This window comes from Equus caballus, chromosome 1 (genome assembly GCF_041296265.1).
Source record: "Equus caballus isolate H_3958 breed thoroughbred chromosome 1, TB-T2T, whole genome shotgun sequence".
Taxonomy (NCBI): Eukaryota; Metazoa; Chordata; class Mammalia; order Perissodactyla; family Equidae; genus Equus; species Equus caballus.
In genome coordinates this window covers 129656430-129683308 of record NC_091684.1, presented here as the reverse complement: position 1 = coordinate 129683308, position 26879 = coordinate 129656430, and the positions used below count along the sequence as shown (strand labels likewise).

Here is a 26879-nt window from a genome sequence, read left to right as displayed (position 1 = left end):
CACTGGCTCCTGTCAAGGCAGGAAGGAGGCTTAGGGTCTTTGTAAATGAGCCTCAATGCACATGTGACTCATTTTGGTAGTAATGGGTTGGGGAGGCCAGGCAGCGAGGTCTAGGTTCCATGGTCAGGGCCATAGAAAACACATTTTGGCAAAAGATAATTTGTTTTGGAGCCTATTTGGTTTGAAATGGCCAGAAGTTCCGGATGGGCAGGTCATGGCTCCTCAGGCTGGATTTGAGTGCTATCACTGAAAAGGCTGTTTTAGCAATAATTTGGGTAGAAACAAGAATATTTCTCCTCTCAAATATGCAGCCAATTCAGAGGCAGAAGAACAGATAATTCCACAGATACCTGTTAGGATTCTGGGGTGTGTTTGGGACCCTGTGACAATGTCCAGGGAGTAGATGGAAATGAGCCAGGAGTTCAAGAGAGAGATCTGGAATAGAGACACGGCTTTGAAAGTTACAAGTTGAAGGATATTAATTTAGTTATGGGGATGGATGACATTACCCAGTGTGTAGAATTAGTAGAGCAAAATGGTGAAAGACAGAAAATGAAGAACTCCAACGTTTAAGAAGCAAGCAGAGGAAGAACAATCTTTCAAAGGCCTAGAGGGAACAGCCAGAGGGGTAGGAAGAAAATCAGTAGAGTGTGGTTTGGCAGCAGACAAGGGAAGACTGTGTTTCAGGAGGAAGGGAGTGGCTGACAGTTTCAAATGCTGGACAGAGGACAACATAAGGATCCGAGCAACGTGGAAACTGTTGATGACCTTGAGGAGAGCAGTTTCCATGGTGTAGATAAGGCTAAAGCCAGACTGCAGTAGACTAAGGAATGAATGGGCGGGGAGGGCAGAGGGGACATGGCATGGCAAGTGCAGATGAGGCTTTCAAGAAGTTTAGGTGCAAAGAGAAAGAGAGAAACGGTGGTAGGTAACGGGGATGTGGAGCGGAGAGAGGATATGAGAGACCTGAGCATGTGATGAGTCAGGGTCAGGATATAACTGATGGAGCAAAATTCATGAGAAAGTGGGAGGGGAATCACAACTCAGGAGGTGAGGTGGGCCCTAGGAGGGAGGAAGAGAGGGACTGAGGGGTATGTGCAGTCCATCCATGACTGTTTCTACTTTCTGAGGAAGGAGGAGAGGGGGTCATCTGCTGAGGGCAACAGGGGGGTTGAGAAAAATGGAAGTGATCTGAAATAGCCACCTGGGGACCAGGAGTGAAAGCTAACCAGAACCACAGAGGAGGACTGTCAGGCAAAACTGAGACACAAGTTGAGGCAGGAGATCTTGAGTCTGGGGAGGCACTGTCGTGGACTGAATGTTTGTGTATGCCCCCTCCCCCAATTCATATGTTGAAGCCAAAACTCCCTAATGTGATGGTATTTGGAGGTGGGGCCTCTGGGAGGTAATGACGTATAGATGAGGTCAGGATGGGCCCCCATGATAGGAATAGCACCCTTATAAGAAGAGGAAGAAACCAGAACTCACACTTTCTCTCCACACACACATAACAAGGAAAGGCTATGTGTGGACGCAGCAAGAAGGTGATACGAAACCTCCTAATTTCAAGTTCATGTGCCGGATGCACAGTAGGTCAAACACTGAGACATCAATACTTAGAGATGGAGAAAGGTTTATTCGAATTGGCCAAGATGAGAAGGCAGGAGCATGGATTCTCTCAAATCTGCTTTAACAAGAGAAGAAAGCAAGGGGTTTTATAGAGCTAAGGGGTGTGGCAGGGGGAGTTTCAGAGAAACAGAGGGGTAATCTGTGTTTCTTTTACTCCCAATAAGGTCCTCAGCAATCTGACTTCTGGGCATCCAGGGAAGCTGGGGGCTGGTTATCTGGTGATCCTTGAAGGCATTCTCTTTCTTCTATATAACAAGCTCCTAAAACTTGTGACCCTTGAGGTACCCCTCAGGTTAAACAGGAATATAGCAAATTGACAAGATTAACTGCCTTTCATAACAAGGTCTTGAAATGTAATCTTATTGAATATTTATAGTAACCCTTAGGTACCCAGCTTCAAAGGCAGCTATCTGCAACCCAAGGTGAGAGCCCTCGCCAGCCACTGAACCCTGTTGGCATCTTGATCTTGGACTTCCCATCTCCAGAACTGTGAGAGAATAAAATTTTGTTGTTTATGCCACCTAGTCCATGGCCTTCTGTTATGGCAGTCCGAGCTGACTAAGACCAATCTGCACAGTTGTCTGCTTTTCCTCCCTGAGCTCTCAGCAGCCTGGGTGTAGATGGAGAGGGTAGGTGGCAACAGCTCTGCAGTTTGGGCTTTGCTGGGCAGGTCCATCAGAAGGACAAAGGGCTCTTAGGAAAGTCAAGGAGCTTGACAGAGAGAGAGCTCTTCCACTTGTGCCAAGGGGTTTACCCACGTTATGGTGACTGCTCCTCCTTCACAGGGCTTTCAGGGACATAAAAGCATACCAAACAGTGAAAGGCATTTGACAGTGTAGCCTAACAGTGGTAACACATGTGCAACATGTGTTAACTATAGTCACATCTGTGATGTTGGAAAAGGACAGGTGACAAACGGAAGCCCAGTACTGCTAGCCTGGATTGGGAGGCAGGGGACGGGGCTCTAGTTGTGTGTCTATCGCTGCATGACACTGGGCAAGTTTCTTCCACTCTCTGACTCTGGTATCCTATTAGAATATTTAGAATAGATGCTTTCTAAGGTCTTTCCCAGCCCTAACATTTCCAGATTCTGGGAAACTTAAAAGCACTGAAATATCACTGAGCTCAAAAGAAGTGAATGGCAGGGTGTCTGGGTCACTGGGCACTTCTTTGCTGGAGTCCCTGAGGTCTCCACATTTCCTACAGACAAGATTCATACCTACACATGGCACTTTCCTTAGTAGGAAGTGGTGTTTTGACAAAATTTACACCAAACCTTTTCAAGACCCACCAGAACTGTATACAGTGTTGTTTTGCATCATTTCAGAAAGGGTCAGGCTGGAAATTTTGGGGAAACCCCAGGAAATGCAGCAAGAGCTAGGAAACCCTGAGAAGAGCCTTTCCCCCTTTGCAGTGTGCTTTTGTTTTGCCTCCTTTCCCCTGGCTCCTGTCCTACACCTGCACTTCCTTCCTCCAGGAAGCCGTCTGGCTGCCAATGGAGCCCCTTGCCAGGAGCTCCAGCAGCCAGGCAAATCCCTTCACCAGGCTGCTTCCTATTTACCCAATAGGAGCAGCATTCCAGGGCACACCTGGAGACAAATCAAATCAAGAACCTTTCTGCCTGTGGGCACTTTATCTGTATTCCTCTGAGGGGAAGAAAGCTTGCAGAGGCCCAATTCGGAAGCAAATGGAATGACAAAGCAACGTCTCTGCCTTCTCTGGTTCAGGTAGGGAGCGGTACACACCCGCTGTGCAGTACACCCGCAAGGTGCAGATGTGTCTGCCGCCTCGAACCAGAACCCTTGGCGACTTTCCCGCTTCTCTCCCGTCTTCTGATTTGAAAAAGCCTAACACTGGCTCAGGCCAGGCGGGAAAGGAGTCCTTGCCAGCCGCTGAGGCATGTTACCAGACTGCACTACCGCTTTTGAACACCAGAGTGCAGTAACATAGAGACCCGGAGCTCAGGGAAGGACTGCCGGGCTACATAATTTGCGAAATTCAATGAAAATGCATGGCTCCATGTTAAAAACTATTAAGAATTTCAAGGCAACAGCAGCAGAGCATTAAAGCAAGTGCAAGGCCTTCGCAACTGCACCGGTCACATGTGTGCGAAGCTGCCCTGGCTCAGGGGCTTCAAGGACATGGAGACCCAGAGAAGCCGGCTCTGCCATCAGGAGGGTACTACGGGTATGGCGCCTTCACTGCCAGGCGTCCCTCAGCTATCTCCCACCCGCTTGCCTGTCCTTTTTTCCTAATGTCTTGCTGACTTATGCACAATACTCAGAGAAAATTATACTTTCAGAGAAAGCCACTGGGGTGCAGTTTTTGCAAAAGGTGTATGGGTTCACAATTGTTAGGACACTTCTCTGGGGAAGTGGGAGAGCTCCTTCTGGAAACAAGCACAGGGAATCCAAGCTCTACAAATTTAACTTTAGCTAAGGCTCCTTACTTTTTCCAGAATAACCCAGCAACCCTTTGTTTTTACATTCAAAGCACCCAGTAGACTCCAAAATACTTACAGGCACTTGAGAAAGAAGAGTGGCCCAGCAGTGGCTCCTAAGCTCCTGGCCAGTTTAAAATTCTATATCTGAGAGCAACAGGGTGGGGCTGGGGAAAGTGTGACCTGCTGCGTGACCCTTGGACCTGTTCCTGCACTTCTATGGCCTTCAGCTTCGCCCATGTAAACAGAGAGAGTCAAACTGGTGTATCTATCCTGCCCCATCCAGCTCTCATACTCTACCATTCACCTTCAGAAAGCATGTTTGTAAGACAGACCAGGCTAATGAGCAGTTAATTGGGGAACAAAGGCATCCACTCTGACTGACAAGCTAAGTAAGAGAGGGTAGGGGGCACTCCTTTGAATGAAGGACTAGCATATCCTACATGTCCTTGCTGGAAAGGGAGCAGCTAATGTCTGCACAGTTCCCGGCTGAATGCTGCTAAAATCCCTGACATACTACCACATTACTGCATGCAGAATGCTTTCTTCCCAGCCTCTTCCCTGGTGAGAGTCAGTTGATAGAGGGCTGTGCAGTCCAAGTCCATCTCTTACGGGTTCTGCAACCTTAGGAGAATCCCTAATCCCTGCGGGTCTCCTGATACCCAAGTGTACAGAGACGGGGTTGGATGGGACATTAAGGGGTGATTCAGTCCTAAAACAAATTTTATGATTCTCTGAGTTCCAAGCAAATGTCACATGAGATGTTGTCTAGCAGCAACAGGTATTTTCTGTGCCCAAAGCCTTTTTTTGAGGAAACGTCTGGGGAGAAAAAGGGCCTGGGTGGCCTGATGTGATCTCTGGTCTCTTACTATTCAGCATCTCTAATCTCTATGCTGCACCTCCCCCCCACCCACCCCCCCATGCTGGAGGTACCCATGGAAACCCAGGGAGTTAGGCAAGAGACTTCTTAGCTGCTCCATGGTCCCAGCACCTACCCTTCTCTTTGGTAATCTTCATCCAGATTTGACAAGAGCTGTGAGCCTGCTGTGGAGAGGTCAACTGCAGCCAGGGGCAATTCCCGATAGGCTAAGTTCACGAGCTGCACTGGAGCAATGCTCTTGGTTTCTTCGTCTACTTGTTGGGAGATGATCTCAACTTCAGAAATTCCTCCTTCTATGGCAGGCCTGAATTGGGGAGGAAGACAACATGGGAGCATCATCCCTCAAGAACAAAATACTTTTTCCATTCCTCAAGGAAAGGAGAGAAAATGCACCAGAACTATGCTGTGCTGGTGGAGTGGAAGAAACATAAGGCTGCTATTCTTCCCCGCTGGGCACCCAAGGGACTGGACTGAGGCCCTAATAGCCTCATCTCCTTCACCATTTGGAGAAAAGTGGAAGAATGCGAAGAAGATTACTCAGATCTGAAAATATGAGCTTTAGGGGCAGGATTCTTCATCAATGGGAGGTAAAGACCCAGATAGAAACTCTGCCAACCAGCAAAACCAAGGCTTAGACTTTTAGGATTCTCAGTTACCAGACTTTATATTGGAGTAATAGATTCTTTTAAGTTGTCTCCTGTGTTTCTTTGTAAAGGTGCTTTGGAATGTTTCTACCATCTGTACCACAATAGAGAAGAGAGGTTTTTGTTCATGACTGGATTTACTGCTGGTCGTTGGGGAGCCTACTGCAAACCTGGAGAGACCGAGTAGGCCTTGGGAGAGTGAGGACAGGAGGGGCCGGCTATCCCTGGGTGCCACTCCCTTTCTACTTGAACTGGTCCTACTACATCTCCCTTTTTAAGGTTGAGAGTAGGAAATGGGGGCACTTGGTCAAATGTCTGAGGCATTGTCAGTCTCCTCCTGTGTTACTATTAGGCTCACCTAGGGCACTGCACATGATGAACAACTCCATTGGCATTATGGGGTGTCTTAACCAGGAGCAATACCCTCCACCACGGGATATTTGGCAATTTGTGGAGGCATTTTTGGCTGCCACAATGACCACAGAGGTCACTATTGACATAAGTAGGAGTAGGGACATTACACATCCTGCAATGTGTCCAACAACTAAGACCTGTCCTGCTCAAATACCACCAACAACCCTGTAAAGAGATGCTGGGCTAGACCATTTTGCTTTAACTTCCTGGGGTGCCATCTTTGGTCCCTCCAACCCATTCTTGATCCTATCTCATCCTGTAGAATCTGAGGGGCTAGGTCTTGTGCCTCTGGCCAAACAATGAGGGTTAGAAAGAAAAATGGTGTGAATGGAGAGGAGGAAAAATTAAATATTTGAGGGAACATTGAGAGGCCAGTTTTATTTAATATAGAGGTGGCAGCCCAGTCTGCTAGACACTGTTCTTGGGCTCTGATGCCAACTTTCATGCCAACTTCTGTGGGGCTCCTCCAGGGCCTCAGTTTCTCCAACTGAAACATGAAGAGGTGAAATAGAGGCTGCCTAAGGGCCATTGCTTCTTACTGTATGATCTGACATGGGTAAGAGAAATACAGAGCAGGTAGGAGGAGCTCTGGAGTGACAAGTCCTTACACTTGGGTGGGGAACTCTAAAGTCTCAACTTTTCTTTTCCAACCAGCATTGAAATCTGATCAGTAATATACAACAGCAGCTATCCAGGAAGTTCAGAGTTGACTCTGCTAACTTCTCTTTTGCGTGAATCATCCAAGTAATTGAGAGAAAAGTGGGATTTTTATTCGAGCGCCGCAGGTTGGCTGCCCAAACTACCTGAATTCACCAAATAATTTCCAATGTCCCAATTCTCTTTTGTAGACTTTATTTAAATCTTTGCTTTTTGCTACCTGTCAAGAATAGATGATAGTACTCATCATTGTGTGACATTTACAAAATGACTCAAGATCTTTAGACAGAATAGTCATAGGATGTGAGACTTCTGTGTTTCTCAATAATTGAAATAAAATTGTGGGTGTTTATGGGGGGAATCCTGGCTCTTCTAGATGTTTCCAAAAAAGCATATGCTGGATCCAATTTGTTCTCTTTTCCTCTGGACTACTCAAGGAAACTATGGATTGCTGAACTGAACAAATAGAGCTTTCTGATCAATGGGGTGTTCACAGAGGGCTGGGTTGAGTTTCTGAGACTAACAGGATGTGGCTCTGAGAAGCATGGACCAAGCTGCGTCTGCCTTCCTGATTTTACTGCCCTCTGTTCTCCTCTTGCATGTGGTCACAGCGGCCCAACACCATCTCTGGTCAGGTGGTCATCTCAGCAGGAGGAGACAAGTCCTCCTTTGGTGGGAGTGAAGGTCCTATAGTTCACAGCCTTAGTACTGAGACTACCCCCTGGTCTTGGCTATGAAGAACAGTGTGGTGGATGACATGTATTAATGGCTCCATTCTTCACTCCTCCATTTGCCATATGACTTTGCAGCAACTCCCATCAAAAAGAAGAGTATATTTCCCCAACCCTTGAGTCTGCTTTCAGTCATGCATCTAGTTATGGCCAATGGGATACTGGCAGACATGATACAAGCAGAGTCATGGAAAAGCACTTGCGAACTTCTGCTTCTTTTCTTGCACCTGCAGTATTGCCATTAGAAGGTGACCAGCCTAGCCTAGGGGAGAACATTGATCAGAGTCCAGTCTCACCTAGATCAGCTGACAGCCAGCGGAGCTCCACATCTAAGAGTGATCCCAGCCACGATTAGCAAAGCTAGCTAGCTGGCTACCGCAGACATGTGAGGAATAAACATTTATTGCTGTATTTTACTGAGGTCCTCTGGTTGGTTGTTACATGGCATTATTGTGGCAATAGATAACAGGTTCATGCTCCAGATGACAGCAGTCAGCCCCACAGCTAGGCAGGCAGGAGCAGTGTGGTGTAACAGAAGGAGTGCTGTTCTCATCTTGGTATGTTTGCCAATGAGTTGCAAAACACAAAATAACTGACCACTTGGCTGCTGCTTGGTAAGATTAAGTGGTTGGTCCACATGGCATCTTAGGTTTTGGAAACTGAAAGCAATTCTCTCTGAAGAGTTCTGCCTTGGGTTCATAAAGCCTGCTTTTAGAAACCCTCTCATGACTTCTAAATTTCGTTGCAATTCCCATTTTATTAATTCACCTTAAGTATTTCCTAATCTTGTCTTGAGGTTTGCTTTTGAAAGGTTTTCCCATTTTCTGTGGCCTCCTGCTAAAGGAAATGTCTGTAGTGGTTGCCTGAATTAGATCCTTGTCTTCTGGGAGATTTATAGCAACAGTTTTTGATTGCAGAATTCCTCCGCTTTTTTGAACTAAAAAATAAGATGACAGTGAGGCAACTCAGAGAAAAAGCAGATTGTGTGTGTGTGTGTGCGTGTGTGTGCGTGTGAGGAAGATTGCCCCCGAGCTAATGTCTGTGCCAATATTTCTCTAGTTTGTATGTGGTATGCTGCCCCAGGGTGGCTCGATGAGCAGTGCATAGGTCTGCGCCTAGGATTCAAACCCACGAACCCTGGGCCGCCAAAGCAGAGTGTGTGAACCTAACCATTACACCAACAGGCTGGCTCCAAAAGAGCAGATTTTAACAAGTCATTTCAATGTTGGGCTCAAGGACAAAACCACCTGGAGCTCCTCCATTTCCACAGGGTTGGAGAAGGAGCTATTGGTTGCATCTGTGATTCTGATGAACCAACTCAACATCCAGAGAGAGCAGACTACGATGTTACTTACTGTGGATTGGTCATGTTGAAAGATGCAACCAGAGCCTTAGGTTTTCTTGGCATCTAGTGGGGCTCAGCTGTCATGAAGCCTGCCGTCAGCATTTCCAAGTGTGTGTTCCAAGACATACAAATATGGTGCCCTGAAAACAAATAATTAAACAGTAGGAATTTATGACACACAGATGTCAAACCAAAGTCCTCCTAAGCTCGTCTAGGAATCCCATAGAACTTTCTTCCATATAGCCCTTTTCTCCAAAGTAATGTTGAACAGATTCTTACAATCGCCCTTTGAGAGACAACAGTGGGCAGAATTACTCTCTTTTTTGAGATGAAAAAACAGGCCCAGAGTGACAAAGTGACTTTTCAGTGTCACACAGAGATGGCAGTAGAGCCAGATTGGACCCCAGGTTCTCTGACTTCTCATCCACAGCTCTTTCCAGTAAACAGCCGTGCCTAAGAAAACCAGGCTAACTTTATACTTCAGCTTTAGGGATCTCAAAAATCAGGTTTGTCTCAAAAATTTCAAGTGTTTTCCCACAAGTTTCTTTCTCCCACTTCTCTTTCCCTTCTGGTAGTTCTGCCCCTCTGCTTTTCCAGGCTCTTCTCTCCTCTCCTTCTCAATTTGGTCTCTCAATGAGAGAAAGCACACCCTGGAGACAGGCTGTCTGGGATCAGAGCCCAGCCCCCACTTACTAGCCCTCTCGCCTCAGTTTCTCCTCCTGTGAAGCGGGAATAGTAATAGAGCTAACTAAATTAGTTAATTTGTGTAAAACACTTAGAATAGTGCTTAGCATGTAGTGTTGGTTTTTACTGCCATAGTTATTATTTTATAAATTTAAATTGCACAGTTAGTTGAATCTGAACACATTCCAAAGCATTTGGATGGCTGAGTGCAAGATTTCCTCTTAATAGCTGGACTAGGTAAATAGAATATACTTTTCCATAAACCAGTGCTATGATACCACCTAGAAGTATTCTGGGAGACAGAAACAATCCAGCAGAAAGTACACAAAGAAACAGACATGGGTTCTGGGTGATTTTGAATAAGTTACTAGGGAGGTTACTCAAGGGGGCAATCCTTTTAAGTTGCATTCTACTGCAAACTGCTTTTCCTACAAGACATCAACACAGGCCGGCCCTGTGGCTGAGTGGTTAAGTTTGTGCACTCCACTTTGGTGGCCTGGGCTTCACTGGTTCAGATCTGGGCACCTAGCACCTCTCATTAAGCCACGCTGAGGTGACGTCCCACATAAAAGAACTAGAATGACTTACAACTAGGATATATAACTATGTATTGAGGAGCTTTGGGGAGGAAAAAAAAAGAGGAAGATTGGCAACAGATGTTAGCTCAGGGCCAATCTTCCTCACCAACAAAAAAACCCAACCAGACGTCAACACAGGATAAACCCCCTCCCAAACCTGAAGCTCAGCTCTCAGAGGCCGTTGCTCTCAGATACAAAGGAATAGAATTGTTATATCACACAAAGGAAAAGTGGCTCCTAGGGTGAGAAGTATCAGGGGACAGATGGTAAATTTGCAAAGTGGGGAATCTCCTTTAAGTTCTGCATAACTAAGAAAAGTGGGAGCTTAAGTTAAAGAAACTTGAGGAAATCTTGGGGAAAGTCTCAACTGAGAGCAACTGGAAATAAGAGACTTTTCTAAAATCAGAAGGGCTTTAATATAAGAGACCACTGTTTCCACACCAGATGTTTGTGGGGCAAAAAAAAGCATGGGACAAAGGGTCAGGGATGACAGCAGGGAGGATGTGGACATTTTGTCACCACACCTTGCTAAGGGTTTCACCTACCTTAGTACACCCGAGTAGAAGAGGCTAAACATTAAAATCAGAACTCTCCTTTATAGTATTTGGGATTGTGTATTAATTGTGCAGTAAACTTTATAAAGTTCTCCATTCCATAACACAGATTTAGTCTGTCTCAATCTTTTTTGTTCTCTTTATAAAGCCTCAAGCCAACAAACTTCTCCCAGTAGTAAGATTGGGCATGTGGACTGCCTAATCTCAACCAACAGTGAAATCAGGATCAAGGTACCCACAACTGGGAGACGATGTGAGCAAGACCCCCTTCCGGAATGGTGTTTTAACACACTGTATTCCCAAATGAGCACTTTACATTGCTACACAAGGTATTAGCCTTGTGGAGGATATGATAGGAAAGTCTTTGCTTTCACAGACCCTCTAGTCTGGCAGGGCAGGCAAGTTTGAAACACAAAACTCCAAAATTTTTGTGCACTCTTAGTAATGAAGAACAAGTAAAAATTGATAAACCTACATTTATAAATAATAAACATGAGCTACTACACTAATATAGTATGGCCAATATAAAACATATGCAAAAAATAGAAATGAAAATGATGAAAATTTTTTTTTAATTTCACTTTTTGGAAGGAAAATTTCAAATATATAGAATTGTATAATGGACTTCTAGTCACCCATCACCCAACTCTAAGTTATCAGCTCATGAAAAGTCTTCTCTATATTCCTGTTCATTCCCCACCTAATATGATTATTTTGAAACAAATCCCAGATGTCATTTCACTCATCTGTAAATGTTTCAACATGTACCTCTAAGGATAAGAATTTCTTTAAAAGACATAACCACAAAACTATCATCTCCAAGTCAATATTTTCTTATCAAATGTCCAGGCATTGTTCACATTTCTCCATTTGTCCTATAATTTTTTTAATATTTGTTGAATCAGGAGCCAAACAAGGTCCAAACCTTATGATTGGTTAATATGACTCTTTGGTTTCCTTTAATCTGTAAGTTTCCCCCTCTATCTCATTTTTTTCCATGTAATTTATTGGAAAAATGGGGTCATTTGCCCCAGAAAAGTTTCCCACAGTCTGGATTATGGTGACTGTATCCCTTTAATGTCATTTAACATGTTCCTCTGTCCTCTGTATTTCCTATAACTTTTAGTTAGTCTATAAACGTTAATCAGATTCTGGTTCAATTTTTTTTTCAAGACTGTAGGCAGTTTCATGACTTCCATTAGTAGACAGATAATGTCTTCTTGTTCCCCTTTTTGTGATATTAACATCCATTGATGATCACTTCCGAGATCCATTAATTCATTAGAGTTTGCAAAAGGGTCATATTATGATTTCGTCATTCCTTCTTCATTTATCTGCTTCTATGAAGACAAACTCTCCCTCATTAACTATTTGATTACCCTCAGATACAGTTCATATAGAAAAAGAAGAATAAATGCTTAACTTTTCCCCTTTTATTTACTGGTTTTCAAAAACAAATTGGTATCTTATCTTCCAAAATTGATCAATGAGGGTTTTTTTGTCTTTTTATTTTCCAAAGTATCATGGATTTGAACACTCACTCAGCAGGGGCTGAGTGCAGGAACAGGTTCCCTGGAAACGGGGACTGCAGTTTCCTGGAAAGGAGATGTAGAGTGGGGAAGAAATGCTTGACATCTCCAGTACAAGGGCAAGGATGAGGTAGGCAAGAGGGTAAAATCATATTTGGATGGACAGTGAGTAGGCTACTTCCATTAGATGTTTTGATCCTTAACAAGTGGCACATTTTAGAAGGCAAGATCCCTTAAGATGATGTTATTTAAAAATAATATTTTCCAAATGAAATAACCCCTGAAGCATAAGCCTAGCACGAAGCAGGTGTAGTCTAGCATTCTATAAAGGAACATCTGAAGTGCAAACTTGCTGTCTCATAAACCTGGTGAAAGCAGAAGAGAAAACCTGTTTTGGATTTACTGGGTGTGTCTGTGGTGGGTAGTAAGGCTGCTTTTTAGAGTTTAGTAAAATCCCAGTCTCTTCCACCTGTTACTCATGATTCTATGTAATTACAGCATGCGCTGCATGACGACATTTCACTCAATGATGGACCATATATCAAACGGTGGTCCCATAAGATTCGTAACATATAGCCTAGGTGTGTAGTGGGCTACACCATCTAGGTTTGTGTAAGTTCACTCCATGATGTTTGCACAATGACGAAATCACCTGAGGGCCTTTTGGGAAATAAACTCATAAGCTACGCTGTAGAAATGCTCAATCAGAACTCTGAAGTGGAGTTTGAGAATCTTTTTTAAGTTTCCCAGGTGTTTCTGACATGCAACTGCTCCATTTGACCCTCTATATCAGTAGTTCTCAAACTTTCCATCACACCAGAATCACCTAGAGGGTTTATGAAAACAGACTGTTGGCCCCACCCATGAAGTTTCTAATTAGTATGTCTGGGGTGGGAGCCTGAGAATTTACAATTTGAACAAAGTCCCAGGGGATACCGAGTTGCTGATCCACAGACCACACTCTGATCTTCTGAATCAGATAGTTCAGTTGAGGTAAAGAAGGGATTTTTATTCCTATTTTGCAGATGAAATTAGCTGGTTGCAAAGCTACTATGGTGGAATTGTCAGCAGAACCTACCCTGGCCAGACTCAAGGAGACCAGGTGTACTAGTTACTTTATTTGCAATTAACAGAATATCTGACCAACAGTGACTTAGGCAGGGAAGACTTTTAATTATTTTACATAACAAGAAGTTTGGAGGCTGCGGCTCAAAGATATCACCAAGGACTCATGCTCTTTTCATTCTTCCATTCCCCCATCCTCTGTGTGATGCGTTACTCAAACTTCTTGCCCTGTGGTTGCAGAATGGCTGCTGCAGCCCCAGCTGGCACATCCTCAAACTAGCTCCCAAACGAAGAAAGAATCAAATGCTTTCTCCTCATAAAACTCTAATCTTTTATTTAGCAGGCATTATCTTTCCAAGCGCTCTAGCCAACATCTCCTGATGTCTCCTTGGGCAGAGCTGGGTCACATGGCTGCAAAGGAACCTACGACAATGGGCAGCTGGCCTAGGAAGTAAGGAGTGATATGAGAGCCTAGATCAGTCATGATTCATCCTTTGGGCCTCAGTATATTGTTTCCATAAACAAATCTCAGTTCTCTTAGCAAGCGAGAAGAGAAGAGGAGCTGTTGTGTGTGTAACTAATTGTCTGCCAGTCCAGGTTTGGGGACTTCTCATATGGTTCTGAAGCTCAGCTGAAAAAATTTTTCTGGGTCTCCAAATGAGAGTGGCCAAAGCCTGGTAAGTGGTTGGTAGGAGATATGAAGAATGTGCTCTCACAAATCCTCAGGGTTCTTTTATTTAGAGAGCACTGCATGCCTGTGAGGTTCAGTGTTGACATTGTAAAGCTCGCTGTAGAATTTGCTCCCAGGGAAAAGGCACTGAGCACAGGTGCCTTTTGTGGATACACACCGCCAGGAAGAGAAGGCTGTATTTCTTATGCTAGGTGAGGAAGCTGTCTGTATAACAACACATGGTCATCCTTGTTGTTACCTGGGCCCATTAATACCTTACTCCATTAACAAGTAGTTAAAATGAAGAATCATGTACCAAGCATTCTCCCACTCTAATCTCCAGTCTATTGCAAAATTCTTAACTGCTAAACGAGCGGGCAGGGAGCCCACAGTGGCTCTCTTTTCTAGGTGCAGCACAGTGTCCTGTGGATCCTTCTAACTTTATGCTGTTTGGTCCTCTTCACTTATACAGTAATGCAACCTATCAATTATTACCAGTCTTGCAGGGTCTAGGAAAGACAAAACAAGATCACACAAAACTAAAACCCAGTCATCAAAAATTACCAGGTAGTCTGGGCTGGCCTGGTGCCATAGTGGTTAAGTTTGTGTGCTCTGCTATGGCGACCAGGGGTTCACGGCTTTGGATCCTGGGCACGGACCTACACATCGCTCATCAAGCCATGTTGTAGTGGTGACCCACATACAAAATAGAGGAATACTGGCACAGATGTTAGCTCAGGGCCAATCTTCCTCACCAAAAAACCCCCCCAAAAAACAAAAACAAAAAACAATCTACCAGGTATTCTGAGAAGAGAACCAAGAGGGCCATTATCATAAGACTTCCCTTTTCCTTGATATTTTCTTTCCTAGCAAACACTTCCCTAAGTTGAACATACTGTGTCCCTGCTGGGACAAAGGGTCCACTGGCTCCTCTCCCTGGCTGGCCTGGGCAGAAAAGAACACCACCCAGCAGGCATTCCCCAACCCCAGCCTGAGGTCATTTTCCCTCTGGAATTCGGCAGAGCTTCTGGGGAACTCGAATATCTATGATTTTGGGAGGCACCAACAATGAGCTGGAGCTGCAGTGGCTGCCCTGTTACCCCTAGTCCCCTTATTAAGCAAATCTTAAGTGTAAATGCCACACTTTGCAAATCTCCTAAGCAATATTTTGCTTAATATAATGCTAACTAAATTATGTTAAGAACCCAGATATAATTAACTTTGCCATCGACTTCCACATGGCACCAGGCAAGCGACTCTTCTTTGGAAAATGGAGAGAAAAAGTCCTCTTTCTTCAATATCTTTCATATTACATATGGAACAATATAAAAATGACCCTATTCTTGACCCTCCCTGTACCAATGCCTCCTTTGTCGTTGCTACAGACTGAATGTTTGTGTGCCCCCCAAATTCATATGTTGAAATCCTACCCCACAATGTGATAGTATTAGGAGGTGGGGTCTTTGGAAGGTAATTAGGTCATGGGGGTAGAGCCCTCGTGAATGGGATTAGTACCATTATAAGAAGACACACAACAGAGATGATTTCTCTCTCAGCCATGCGAGGATACAATGAGAATACAGCTGTCTGCAAAGCAGGGAGAACCCTTGCCAGATACCAGATCTGCTATTATATTCATCTTGGACTTCCTAGCCTCCAGAACTGTGAGAAATAAATGTTTGTTGTTTAAGCCACCTACCCCGTCCATGGTATTCTGTTATAGCAGCTTGAATGGACCAAGATAATCACGTACCTTTTCATTGCCTTTCACCTGTTGCTTGGTCATATGGCCTGCTTTGTCCAAGTAGATTATAAACTGTGATGGTTAATTTTATGTGAGAACTTGACACATAAAAGGGTATTTGGTTAAATATTATTTCTGGGTGTGTCTGTGAGGGTGTTTTTGGATGAGATTTACATTTGAACTGGTAGACTGAGTAAAGCAGGTTGCCCTCTCCCATGTGGGTGGGCTTCATCCAATGTATTGAAGGCCTAGTAGAATAAAAGGCTGAGTAAGAACGCATTCTCTCTCTGCCTCACTGTCTTTGAGCTGGGACATCAGTCTTCTGCTCTCAGACTCTGACTCAGACTCAAACTTACACCATTGGCTCTCCTGGGTCTAGACTTCTAAGCTTCCATAATCGTGTTGAGTCAATTCCTTATATTAAATCTCTTTATTCACACACACACACACATATCCCATTGGTTCTGTTTCTCTGTAGAACCCTGTATAATACATCAGCAAACATGGAAAGCACTCACATGATTAGGCTTGCCCTCTCTCTTGCACATCACCATGACAACATGCATGCCCAGGCTGGCCTGCTGGAAGATGTACAGTCACCTCAGCCAAGGTCAGCTAACAGCCAGCTGCCCCCCAGGTGTGTGAGTAAGCTCGGTCAAGACCAGAAGAACCACCCAGCTGTGCCTAGCTAAACTGCCAACCTACAGACTCATGAGATAAGTAAAGTTGTTTTTTAAAAATTCATTCTTCAGTCATTTATTAGCACCTTCTATGTTCTAGGAACCATATTAAACATTGAGATTATCAAGATAAATGAGATATGGTCACAGTACTCCAGAAATTTGTGAGCTAGTGATGGAAATAGACTCATAGATAGACAGAAATTAAAACTCAGAGAGGTGGGGCTGGCCCCGTGGCCGAGTGGTTAAGTTGGTGCACTCTGCTGCAGGCGGCCCAGTGTTTCATTGGTTCCAATCCTGGGCGTGGACATGGTACTGCTCATCAAACCACGCTGAGGTGGTGTCCCACATGCCACAACCAGAAGGACCCACAACGAAGAATATAATACAACTGTGTGAAGAATATAATACAACTATGTACCGGGGGAGCTTTGGGGAGAAAAAGGAAAAAAATGAAATCTTTAAAAAACAAACAAACAAACAAAAAAACTCAGAGAGGTGAGAATAATGAAACATTTCAAAGGAGTGCTTTGAAAGCTGTAAACTTCCTTATAAATATTAAGCAACTAGTGATTCCTCACACTGGTAGGCTCAATTCCCCTCTTCCTTCAGCTATCTGTTAAGGAAAGGTTTATTTTTTGTAAGCCCACCAAGTTTTTGGGTGGTTTGTTATGTGGTATTATTGTGGTAATAGATCACTGATACGTTGTAGACAGATGTCCACTGCAACTCAAAAAATAATACAAAGATGTACATTTTTAAAAAGCTAAAACTTCTCTCCAGCCTCCATTTGAACCCTCCACCTCTTGCTTGAGGTCCCTATGTTAATACCCAGGTGTAGAAATCCTTACTCAGAATTATGCAAGCATGTACTCACACGTACAGGCTAATTTTTGTGGGTTTGTGTTTGACAAAATAAAACCAACTCTGCAATCTGCTTTTCTCACTTTGCAATATATAATGGACATCCTTTCTGGTGAGTAGGTAAAGATTTACATTTTTCCTAGTTTCTTTATTTATATGTACACATGCATATATATAATTTTATATAAATTGCTTATCATGAAATTCATGTTTTATTGGTGTCTTTTTCTTTTTGCCTACATCCCCAACATTACCTGCCTCACTGTCGGCCTCCCCTAATACACATATGCACACACACACCGATGTGAAACCTGTGCATGTCTCTCCTTACTTTTCTTTGTGATTATATAACTATATACAAGTAAACATTTCATTGTTTGTTTTATTTAAAAAACAAATTATTCATACTTATCTGCTTTTGCTTTTCGCACTCAAAAATTTCTTGTAGAAATCCCCCTCTCCCAAGTCAAGCAATAAAACTTGAACTCATTCTTTAATTAATGGCTGCATAATGTCCCATGGTATGGATGCGCAATAATTTAGTTAACGATTTCACTGTTGGGGGGCAGTTTTAGGTTTTTTTTCTGGCCACACTGAAAAATGCTACAGTAAACATCCTTGTATATTTTTCATTATGTACTGCTATTTTTATTCATATGGGATAGATTCCCAGGAGTGAGATTACTGGGCTGAAGAGCATGTATTTTAAATTTTAATAGTTAAAACAAGATTGCTTCCCGAAGGATTGGAACAATTCACACTCCACAGCAAAGTATGAAAGTTTCCCTCTGAGGGGAAGAGCACTTTTTTTTTTTTAAGGAAGATTAGCCTTGAGCTAACTACGGCCAGTCCTCCTCTTTTTGCTGAGGAAGGCTGGCCCTGAGCTAACATCCGTGCCCATCTCCCTCTACTTTATATGTGGGACGCCTACCACAGCACGGTGTGCCAAGCGGTACCATGTCCGCACCCAGGATCCGAACTGGCGCACCCCGGGCTGCCGAGAAGCAGAACGTGTGCACTTAACTGCTGTGCCACCGGGCTGGCCCTGAGGGGAGAGTCTTAATCATCTGAAAGCTGTTGAAGGTGGCTGTGGACCAAATAAAGTCCACTTACTTAATTACATCCTCTTCACCATGGCGCCCCAGAGTTAAAATCAGAAAAACAGAGGAAAAGGGTAAAACCAAAAATAGTAATGATATCCTTATACCACAAGAAAATACTTAGTGAACTTAGGAACTACCCTGTCACAGTATTTCTGTGAGTTGTTTCAGCAATAGCCAATTCCCTGAGGATCCTGTTTTCTTCTCGTGCCATAAACCCTAACTCCTCAAGCTAAACAATCACATAACCAGTTCACAGGTTCCCTCCAGTGCCCACCTCCTGCCCACCCCCCAGGACTTATAAACTGGCAAAGAGTGTAGGTAGAAATACGGCAGGCTTAAATTAGATATAGCTCCTGACCATCCAAATAAAAATCATTATCAAAGGAGAAGAATTTTAGAAAAAGTCACTCTTTTTTTTTAATCAACTAAGTATATCAATATATAGGATAGTGCCCAAAATGAAGGTGGCACCAGAATTTCCTGTAGTCGCCCCCTACAATGTTGTGCTCTCCTGTCCTCATTCCTAGGGAAGTCAGATCTCCTTTCATAGATCACAGGTCCTTGCATGATGACAAGGGTCAAAATGTTGGCCAATGTCTCATTTGAATACAATGTCCCAATATCCCTTGCATCAAGCTGGGGCTTGGTTTAAATTAGGAGTTGAGGAAAGTGCCACTCACCAATACCTCTCTTTGAAGAACCCAGGTCTGTATGGAAACCTCCCAACTCGGAGCTGTCCCTCTACATGATGCTGCCATGTGAGGATACCCTATGGAAATCTTGGATGCTGGAAAAATCTCATTTCCTTCTAAACAATATCATTTCTTCCAAAAGGGTAGAGACTGGAGGAAATGCAAGCCAAGGTGTCTACATCACTGATGGCCTTTATATTGGTCATAACTCCTCAGGTAACAGGCATTTAGGAGAACCTAGGAAGTGCAAAGCTTGGTGCTGAGCACCAGGATGCAAATCAGTGTAAGGCAGTCCCTGCTTGCAAGCTTTCAATTTCATCAGAACAAAGGGTGCAAGGCAGTAAAATGTGAATAATGATGGAAGAGTACATGTGCTGAATGCTAGCTGAGTGGTACAGAGAGAAAGTGTGACAAGATTCAGGCAGGAGGAAGGCAGTGTGGGCTGCACAATTGAAAAGGCGGGGTTCTTCCCATGGGTGTGGGAACTTGGCCTTTTCCAGGACCATTTATCTAGTCAGTGGCAGAGGTAAGAAGAGAAAATCAGCTTTCCAGCCTTGAGGCCAATGGTGTCCACCAGTGGCTCTCGCTGCAGTGGGCCAGAGAACCACCTGGAGAGCTTGCAGGCCTGACTCCAAAATGCAGATTCCTGGGCCACCCTAGAGATCCTGATCCAGGAGGCCAAGAACTGGAGTTTCCTTAAGTAGCCCAGGTGACTGACCACTGGCCTAACTAACTATCCCACACATAATGGCTTTACCTTTATGTCCCTTCTTCAAGAACCACAATCAGCGTATCTAATTTCATAAACACCTCCAGGCCTCAGTTGATTCCACTCCCCTCTCCTTCTTGTGGAGAAGAACCCTCTTGTGGACCCATTGCCAATCCCAGATTGTCTGTGCTCAGAAAATCCTTCATCATCTTCAGAAGCTCCTAGCCCTGAGTCTGTTCCCCTAGCTTCAACAGTCGTTTCTCATCTGCCCTCAACCCAGAAAAAACTATAGATACTCTCATCAAGGTTTACGTTCAGGCTCAGAAAACACCATAAAACCCAACCAAGACCCAAACTGGTCAAAACACCCACCTGGGCTCTTAATGCAACACAGGCCCCATGAGACGGAGGTAGCGAAACTGGGCAAATCTCTTAGATGGAGCCCAGTTTTGCAACATGTAAATGAAGATGACATCTCACTGACCCACCTCAGGCACTGTCACAGTATGTCATTTGCTCCCGGTATGTGACCAAGGAGTATGGCATGTGAAGAATTTTTACCGTTATCACCACATGTCCTTGTCTCTAAAAAGCCATCAACACAAGGTACCCAATCAACTTAATAACAGCTTGTCAATGATAAAAACTTACATACTATCACACCGAGTCTGTGCATCAAGTATAAGACCCTGATGGGTCCAGCAACGAGAGAATGAGTCTTAGCACTGAATAAGGTGATTATGGTGTTTTTGTTAATATTGAACATTTCAAACAAAAAAGATAAAAATGAATATAAACTGAATATCAGGATATCTGAGGAAGAAGGGAGTCTAGAGCCACCTTACAAATGCTCCTTTCTGGTGACTGGCCAAAATGACCAAAAAGAAGCAAAGGGGATAGGAGAGAGGAAGTTCAGATGTGAAAGTAGAGAAGAGGGCGATCAAGACCACAACATCCATCAAGAGAGCAGCAACCTGAGGAGCCACAAAGAGCCAGCCCCTTCAGACCCCTGAACTTGGAGGGGTGAAGGAAGTCTCCTGGAGGCACCAAAGGAAAGATGCAGCTGCCACACTGGGGCCATTTTAATCTTCTCCATAATCAGCAGTGTCCTGAGGCTACAGCAGTGGACTAGAAAAGCAACACTGATCACAGCCTTAGCTGTCCTGTAATCTGTTCCTCTGGCCCAGCTTCTAAGTGATGTGGACCTGCTCAAGTGTACCTACAGGGGCAGGTCCAACCACAGGACAGACTGGGACCAACCCAAAGTGGGGGACTTTCTCCCAAGTGGCTGTTCAAAGGGAAGTAGGGAGCTGTCAGGAACCAAAGGGTGATCTCTGTCCAACTTCCAATAGGACAGGATGTCCGTCCAGCTCAGGGGACAGAGACCCAGGAGAGAGCCCAGCCATAGCCTTACTCTGAGGGGTGAGGAAAAGCGAAGCTGGCTTCCAGGGCCGTGATTTCTACAAATCAAATAAAGGTCATAGACCCTAGGGGCTGGCCCCGTGGCCGAGTGGTTAAGTTCGCGCGCTCCGCTGCAGGCGGCCCAGTGTTTCGTTAGTTCGAATCCTGGGCGCGGACATGGCACTGCTCATCAAACCACGCTGAGGCAGCGTCCCACGTGCCACAACTAGAAGTACCCACAACGAAGATTACACAACTATGTACCGGGGGGGCTTTGGGGAGAAAAAGGAAAAAATAAAATCTTTAAAAAAAAAAAAAGTCATAGACCCTAAGATGGTCCACCTCATCAGTAAGCAAAGACATAAATTCAAATCATTTTTCTCCTAGCAGACTGGGAAAAATTTATAATATCTAGTACTGATGATGGTGTGGGAAAATGGCCATTCACACACATTGTTGATAGGAATGTAAATTCTTGCAAATTTGCTGAAGGGTAATTTGACAATATTTATCAAAATTACTTTAATGTGCACACTCTTTGCCCCAGCAATTCCACTTTTAGGGGATATATTTTAAGGAAATAAGCTAATAAATGCACACATACATGCACACACATATAGAAGTTTGTTGGATCATTGTTATAATAGCACCATGCCTAGCACACAGTAGGTGCCCAACAAATATTTGTTGATGCAGGAATCAATAAAATAATAAGTTGAAAGCAATATAAATGTCTATCAATAGGAGATTGCTTAAATAAATAAAGGAACTTCTATATTATGGGGTTATTACACAGCTATTGAAAAGGATGTTGAATGATTGCCTAGAGTTGAGGGTTGGGAAGGAGGGACTGCAAAAGGATAGGAGGGAACTTTTTGGAATAATAGAAATATTCTCGATCTTGATTGTGGTGATGTTTCCAAGTGTGCATTTAAAATGGGTGCTTTTTGTTTGCAAATTACTTTCATCAATATGGATGATTTTTTAAAAATGGATGAAGATGTACTATTCTCATTAACATGGAAAGCTGTCTGCAATGTAACATTAAATTAAAAAGTAGGTTACAAAGTGACATACATATGATGATTCCACTTAGGTAATATAGAGAGAGAATATGTGTGTGACGGGATGTGGAACGGAACTTTTCCTGTTGTCCTAGAGTCTAGCAGATGCCCTAACATCAAGGACAGAGACGGTAAGTGCTCACATTTTCTAAAGAGAGATGCCAGACCATCTATTTGGAACATACTAACAGATGGTCAAGCTGGTCCAGTAACTACTACTCTCAACAGCTTGTAGGCGAGAAGGCTTGAGAAACCCATACCAGACTCCCAGGCTGGCTGAGGTGGTGGGAAATGGCTGGGTAAGGACAGGAGGGCAGTGGTGGGAGCAGACTGACCTTAACCACCAGGCTGAGCAAGAATATGGCACCAGTCAAGGTTCTTAGTGAAAATTAAACTCAACAGTTTAAGCAGAGCATGAATTTTTAAGGAAACTGAAAGCTGGTGCACCAGAGTCATGCACAGAAACTCTATGGTCAAGAACACTAACCAGGGGCTGGCCCATGGCGTAGTCGTTAAGTTTGGCATGCTCTGCTTTGGCAGCCCAGGTTGCAGGTTTGAATCCTGGGTGCAGACCTATATCACTTGTTCAGCCATGCTGTGGCGGCTATCACTTGTTCAGCCATGCTGTGGCGGCTACCCACATACAAAGTGGAGGAAGACTGACAGAGATATTACGTCAGGGCTAATCTTCCTCAAGCAAAAAAAGAGGAAGATTGACAACAGATATTAGCTCAGAGTTAATCTTCCTCAGCAAAAAAAAAAGAACACTAACCAGATCCTGGTGCTGCAGCAAAAACCATCACTGATGCCACTGTACCACACTAACATCCTCTCCTTCTGCCTTCCAAATCCTGGGTCCCACAGCTCCATCTGATTGACAGAGATAGGTCACACAGCTGCACCCTGTCTGTAAGAGAGGCTGCTACCTTGGACGGCGAGTGAACTCAACATGGGAATTTCCCCAAATCTAGAAAGGCCATTCAAAGGATGAGGGATGATGAAAAAAAAAAAGTGCCCTCTATAGCTATGGATTTCCTATGGGCATCTTGACAGGACTCCATCCAAGAAGGCTGCCTCATAGGCCAGGGAGGTCCCAGGGGCATTGTGCCAAAAGCAGGAACTGAATGTAGCCCTCTGAAGTTAGGCAGAGTGTCCAATGGAATGCTGCATGCAAGCCCCACCCCCACCCTCAGAGGGGTTGGGAGTGGGCAGAACACAGGAGGTGGATTTCTAAGGAACTTACAAAAGGATTCCTGGAGCAGGCAGAGTGAGTAGAGGGAATTGGGGGTGTAGGGAGGAGCAGAAGAGTTGGTCTGCAGGTCAGGCTGTGTTGACAGAATGAGAGATTGAAGTTCTGATTTAGATGGGATATTTTAACACCTAAAAATAAGCCTGTCCTAAATCATGAAAATGATTAGAAAAGCTAAGGAACCTTCCCACATTTACATCAGGTGATGGGAAGGGAGAGACAACAGAACATGATGGAAGGAGGCATAACTTGATTGTTCCCTATTAGCTTCCATTCATCTAGAAAGTCCAGATGGTTATATCCAAAATCATTAACAGCAGTTATATGCAGGGAGGTAGGGACGTCGTATTCTTGAGGAGACGTCTCATTTTTCAGTACTTTTGTTCATAAGCATGTTTTATTTTTTAAAAAAAGACAAGAATAATCTAGATATGATGAACCTTGAAAACATTGTGGTAAGTGAAAGAAGCCAGACACAAAAGGCCACATATTGTATGATTCCATGTATATGAAATATCCAGAATAGATAAATCTCCAGAGACAGAAAGCAGATTATTGGTTGCCAGGTGGTTGCCCACCTCTATTGTATCTCTCTCAGGGCATGAATCACTTTTCTATCTTGTGTTATGGTGGTTTATGCTCCTGTACCATCTACTCCAGACTATAAGCTCCTTAAGGTCAGGGTGCATATCAGCAAATTAAAAGAAAAATCTCTCAGGCACATTACTATGTGCCAGATTTAGTTTAGCAGCTTTTCTAAAGACAGAAAAATAATGCAAGGCCCTTGGATGGCCCCATGAGTGTAGTTCTTGCATTCAAAAAGTATTCTTCAATAATCCATCAAACTCGAGGACAGTTGTCAGCAAGTCAATGGTGTTCTGGGGGCAACTTGTGAAGGTACCATCAGCAATGAATGTACAAGGTCATCTTGATGCCTAAGGAGAAACATGGCTGCGCAATTATCCAGCAACTGATCTTACCTTGGAATTGAGTAGCACATTAAAAAAAAGTTAATAGACTTTATTTTTTAGAGTTTTGGGTTTACCGAAAAACTGGGGAGATTGTACAGAGTGTTCCCATGTAACCTCCACTGCCATAGTTTCCCCTATTATTAACTTTTTACATTAATGTAGTATATTTGTTATAATTGATGAACCAATCTTGATACTTTATTAACTAGAGCCTGTAGTGTACATTAGGGTTCACTCTTTGTGTTGTACATTCTCTGGGTTTCGACAGATTCATGTCATGTGTCCACCATGACAGTATCATACAGAACAGTTTCGCTACCCTAAAAATCCTCTGTGCTCTGACTACTCTTCCCTCCTTCCCTCCCCCTAAATATCTGACAGCTACTGATCTTTTTATGGTGTCTATTTTGCCTCTTCCAGAATGTCATATAGGTGGAATCATACAGTACGTACCCTTTCCAGACTGGCTTCTTTCACTTAGTAATATGCACTTAAGGTTCCTCCAGGTCTTTTTGTGGCTTGATAGCTCATGTCCTTTTATTGCTGTCTAGATTGTACCAAGTTTGTTTATGCATTCACCTATTAAGGGCATCTTAGTTTCTTCTAGTTTTTGGCAATTATGAATAAAACTGCTGTAAATATTTGTGTGCAGGTTTTTGTGTGAACATAGTTTTCAACTCCTTTGAGTAAATATCTAGAAGTGCGATTGCTGGAGCATGTGGTAAGAGTATGTTTAGTTTTGTGAGAAACTGCCAGACTGTCTTCCTAAGTGGTCGTTCCACGTTGCATACCTGCCAGCAATGCATGAGAGCTCTTGTTTCTCTACATCCTCACAAGCGTTTGGTGTTGTATGTGTTCTGGGATTTTAACCATTTGAATAGGTGTGTAGTTGTATTTCATTTTTTAATTTGCAATTCTTTTATGACATATGATGTGAAGCATCTTTTCATATGCTTATTTGACATCTGTATATCTTCTTTGGTGAGCTATCTGTTCAGATCTTTTGCACACTTTTTAATTGAGTTGTTTTCCTATTATTGAGTTCTAAGAGTTCTTTGTTAGTTTGGACCAAGTCCTTTGTCAGATATGTGTTTTTTGCAAATGTTTTCTCCCAGTTTGTGGCTTGTCTTTTCATTACATATTATTTTTTCACCTTTGGCAAAATAAGCACGACAGCAGACAGCCAGCCTGGGGCCATCTTTGACCTCCAGCATTTATTGGGCAACTCCACTTAGTAGTCTAGGTCTATGGGCCTATGCTTAATCTATGCGTGCACTAAACAGAACTTTAGTCACTGGCGTCAAAAAAAAAATTGATTTTTAGGTCAAATAGAAAAATCTGCCATTGCCACTTCTGAAGTATGCCAGGAAGAGTGTAATCATTGCTAAGAATGTGGAGTCTTTTAATATGTTTAATTATTACTGCTGCATCTTTTTTGACCTTCATTTGTGCATTTATTCAACAAACGTTAGAGTCCTTGGAGGAACTCTGTGCTGGGCCTGGCTTCTTGCTTGCAAAGCAGCCACAATGCCTCTGCCACATGCCCTGGGCATAAAGAGGTGAGCCTGCAGCCTTCTCTCCCAATCCATGGACTGAACAACTCAGTATGACCCTCTGGACTCTGCCAACTCCCACACTTCATGTTTCCCACATCCATTGCCCTTCAGGTCTGGTACTTGGTGAGGTCTTCCTAGTTCCAACCTGGGGTCTGCCCCACTGTGCCTTTGATCCCAGGAGCACTTGGCGTAAAGACCCTCCCAGTTGGCCAAGCCCCAGGGAAATGTGCTTTCCACAACTCATGTGGCTCTCAAGTGGGACTCTAAGGGAGATACTTAGAAGAATAAGATATAACCCTGCGTCCAACAGTCTAGTTGGAAAAACAGGATATTAACATAAAGCAGCCTGTGATAAGTGCCAAAGAATTCTGCAGATGGTAAGTACAGTTAATATTTAGGAAACTTGCACTGTGACTTTAATTAAGCCCTCCCCTCTTAGTTTCCTCACCTATAACAAAAGGCCGACAGATGGATTAGATCCTGTAGCAGCACTGGCATCACCTGAGAGCTTGTTAGAAATGCAGATTCTCATCCCATCCCAGACCTAATGAATCAGAAATGTGTATCTTAACAAGATTCCCAGGAGACTTGCAAGACATTACAGTTTGAAAAGCACTGGATGCCTGATCTTTAAATTCCCTTTCAGTTCTAAGCTTCTACATTCTGTGACATTTCTTATGACCCTGTCAGGAGGGAGGCTGCTAGGAGTTCCCTGGAAGATATGACTGGCTTGGCCCAATGAGAACCTGAGGGTGCCTCAGCAAACAGGCTCCAGTGCCAGGCACCCAGGCACAGCAGGCTGCCACCGGCTGCCAGTCAGTGTGACCCTCCTGGAGATTCGTGCTGCCCTCCTGCCAGGGAAACAGCTCAAGTTGTCACGACGGAGCACAACCTGAGATGGAAGCCGGGGGTGGTGCCCACATGTGGTGAGCTTTGCCCTTTTATTCAGCTTCACCTGGGGACCTGGGCTCCCAATCACGGAGCAAGCTCAGCTTCTCTGCCTGCTCTTTGGGCTGCTGGGTAGGC

General features: G+C 43.9%; 1 protein-coding gene across 10 annotated transcripts in view; it reads right to left on the bottom strand.

Annotated features, from left to right (window-relative positions):
• TMEM266 (transmembrane protein 266) overlaps positions 1-26879 on the bottom strand; it is a 134869-nt gene that overhangs the window by 66732 nt on the left and 41258 nt on the right. For 9 of the 10 annotated variants that reach the window (XM_023652779.2, XM_070232921.1, XM_023652810.2 and 6 more), the window contains 2 exons: positions 8751-8880; positions 5065-5253 (listed from right to left, as the gene is read on the bottom strand). In XM_023652779.2, the coding sequence (XP_023508547.1) occupies positions 5065-5253; positions 8751-8803 (242 nt within the window). In that variant the 5' untranslated portion in view covers positions 8804-8880. Of the gene's footprint in view, positions 1-5064; positions 5254-8163; positions 8333-8750; positions 8881-26879 lie in introns of all 10 variants that reach the window. The other variant, XM_070232906.1, reaches the window with a different exon arrangement.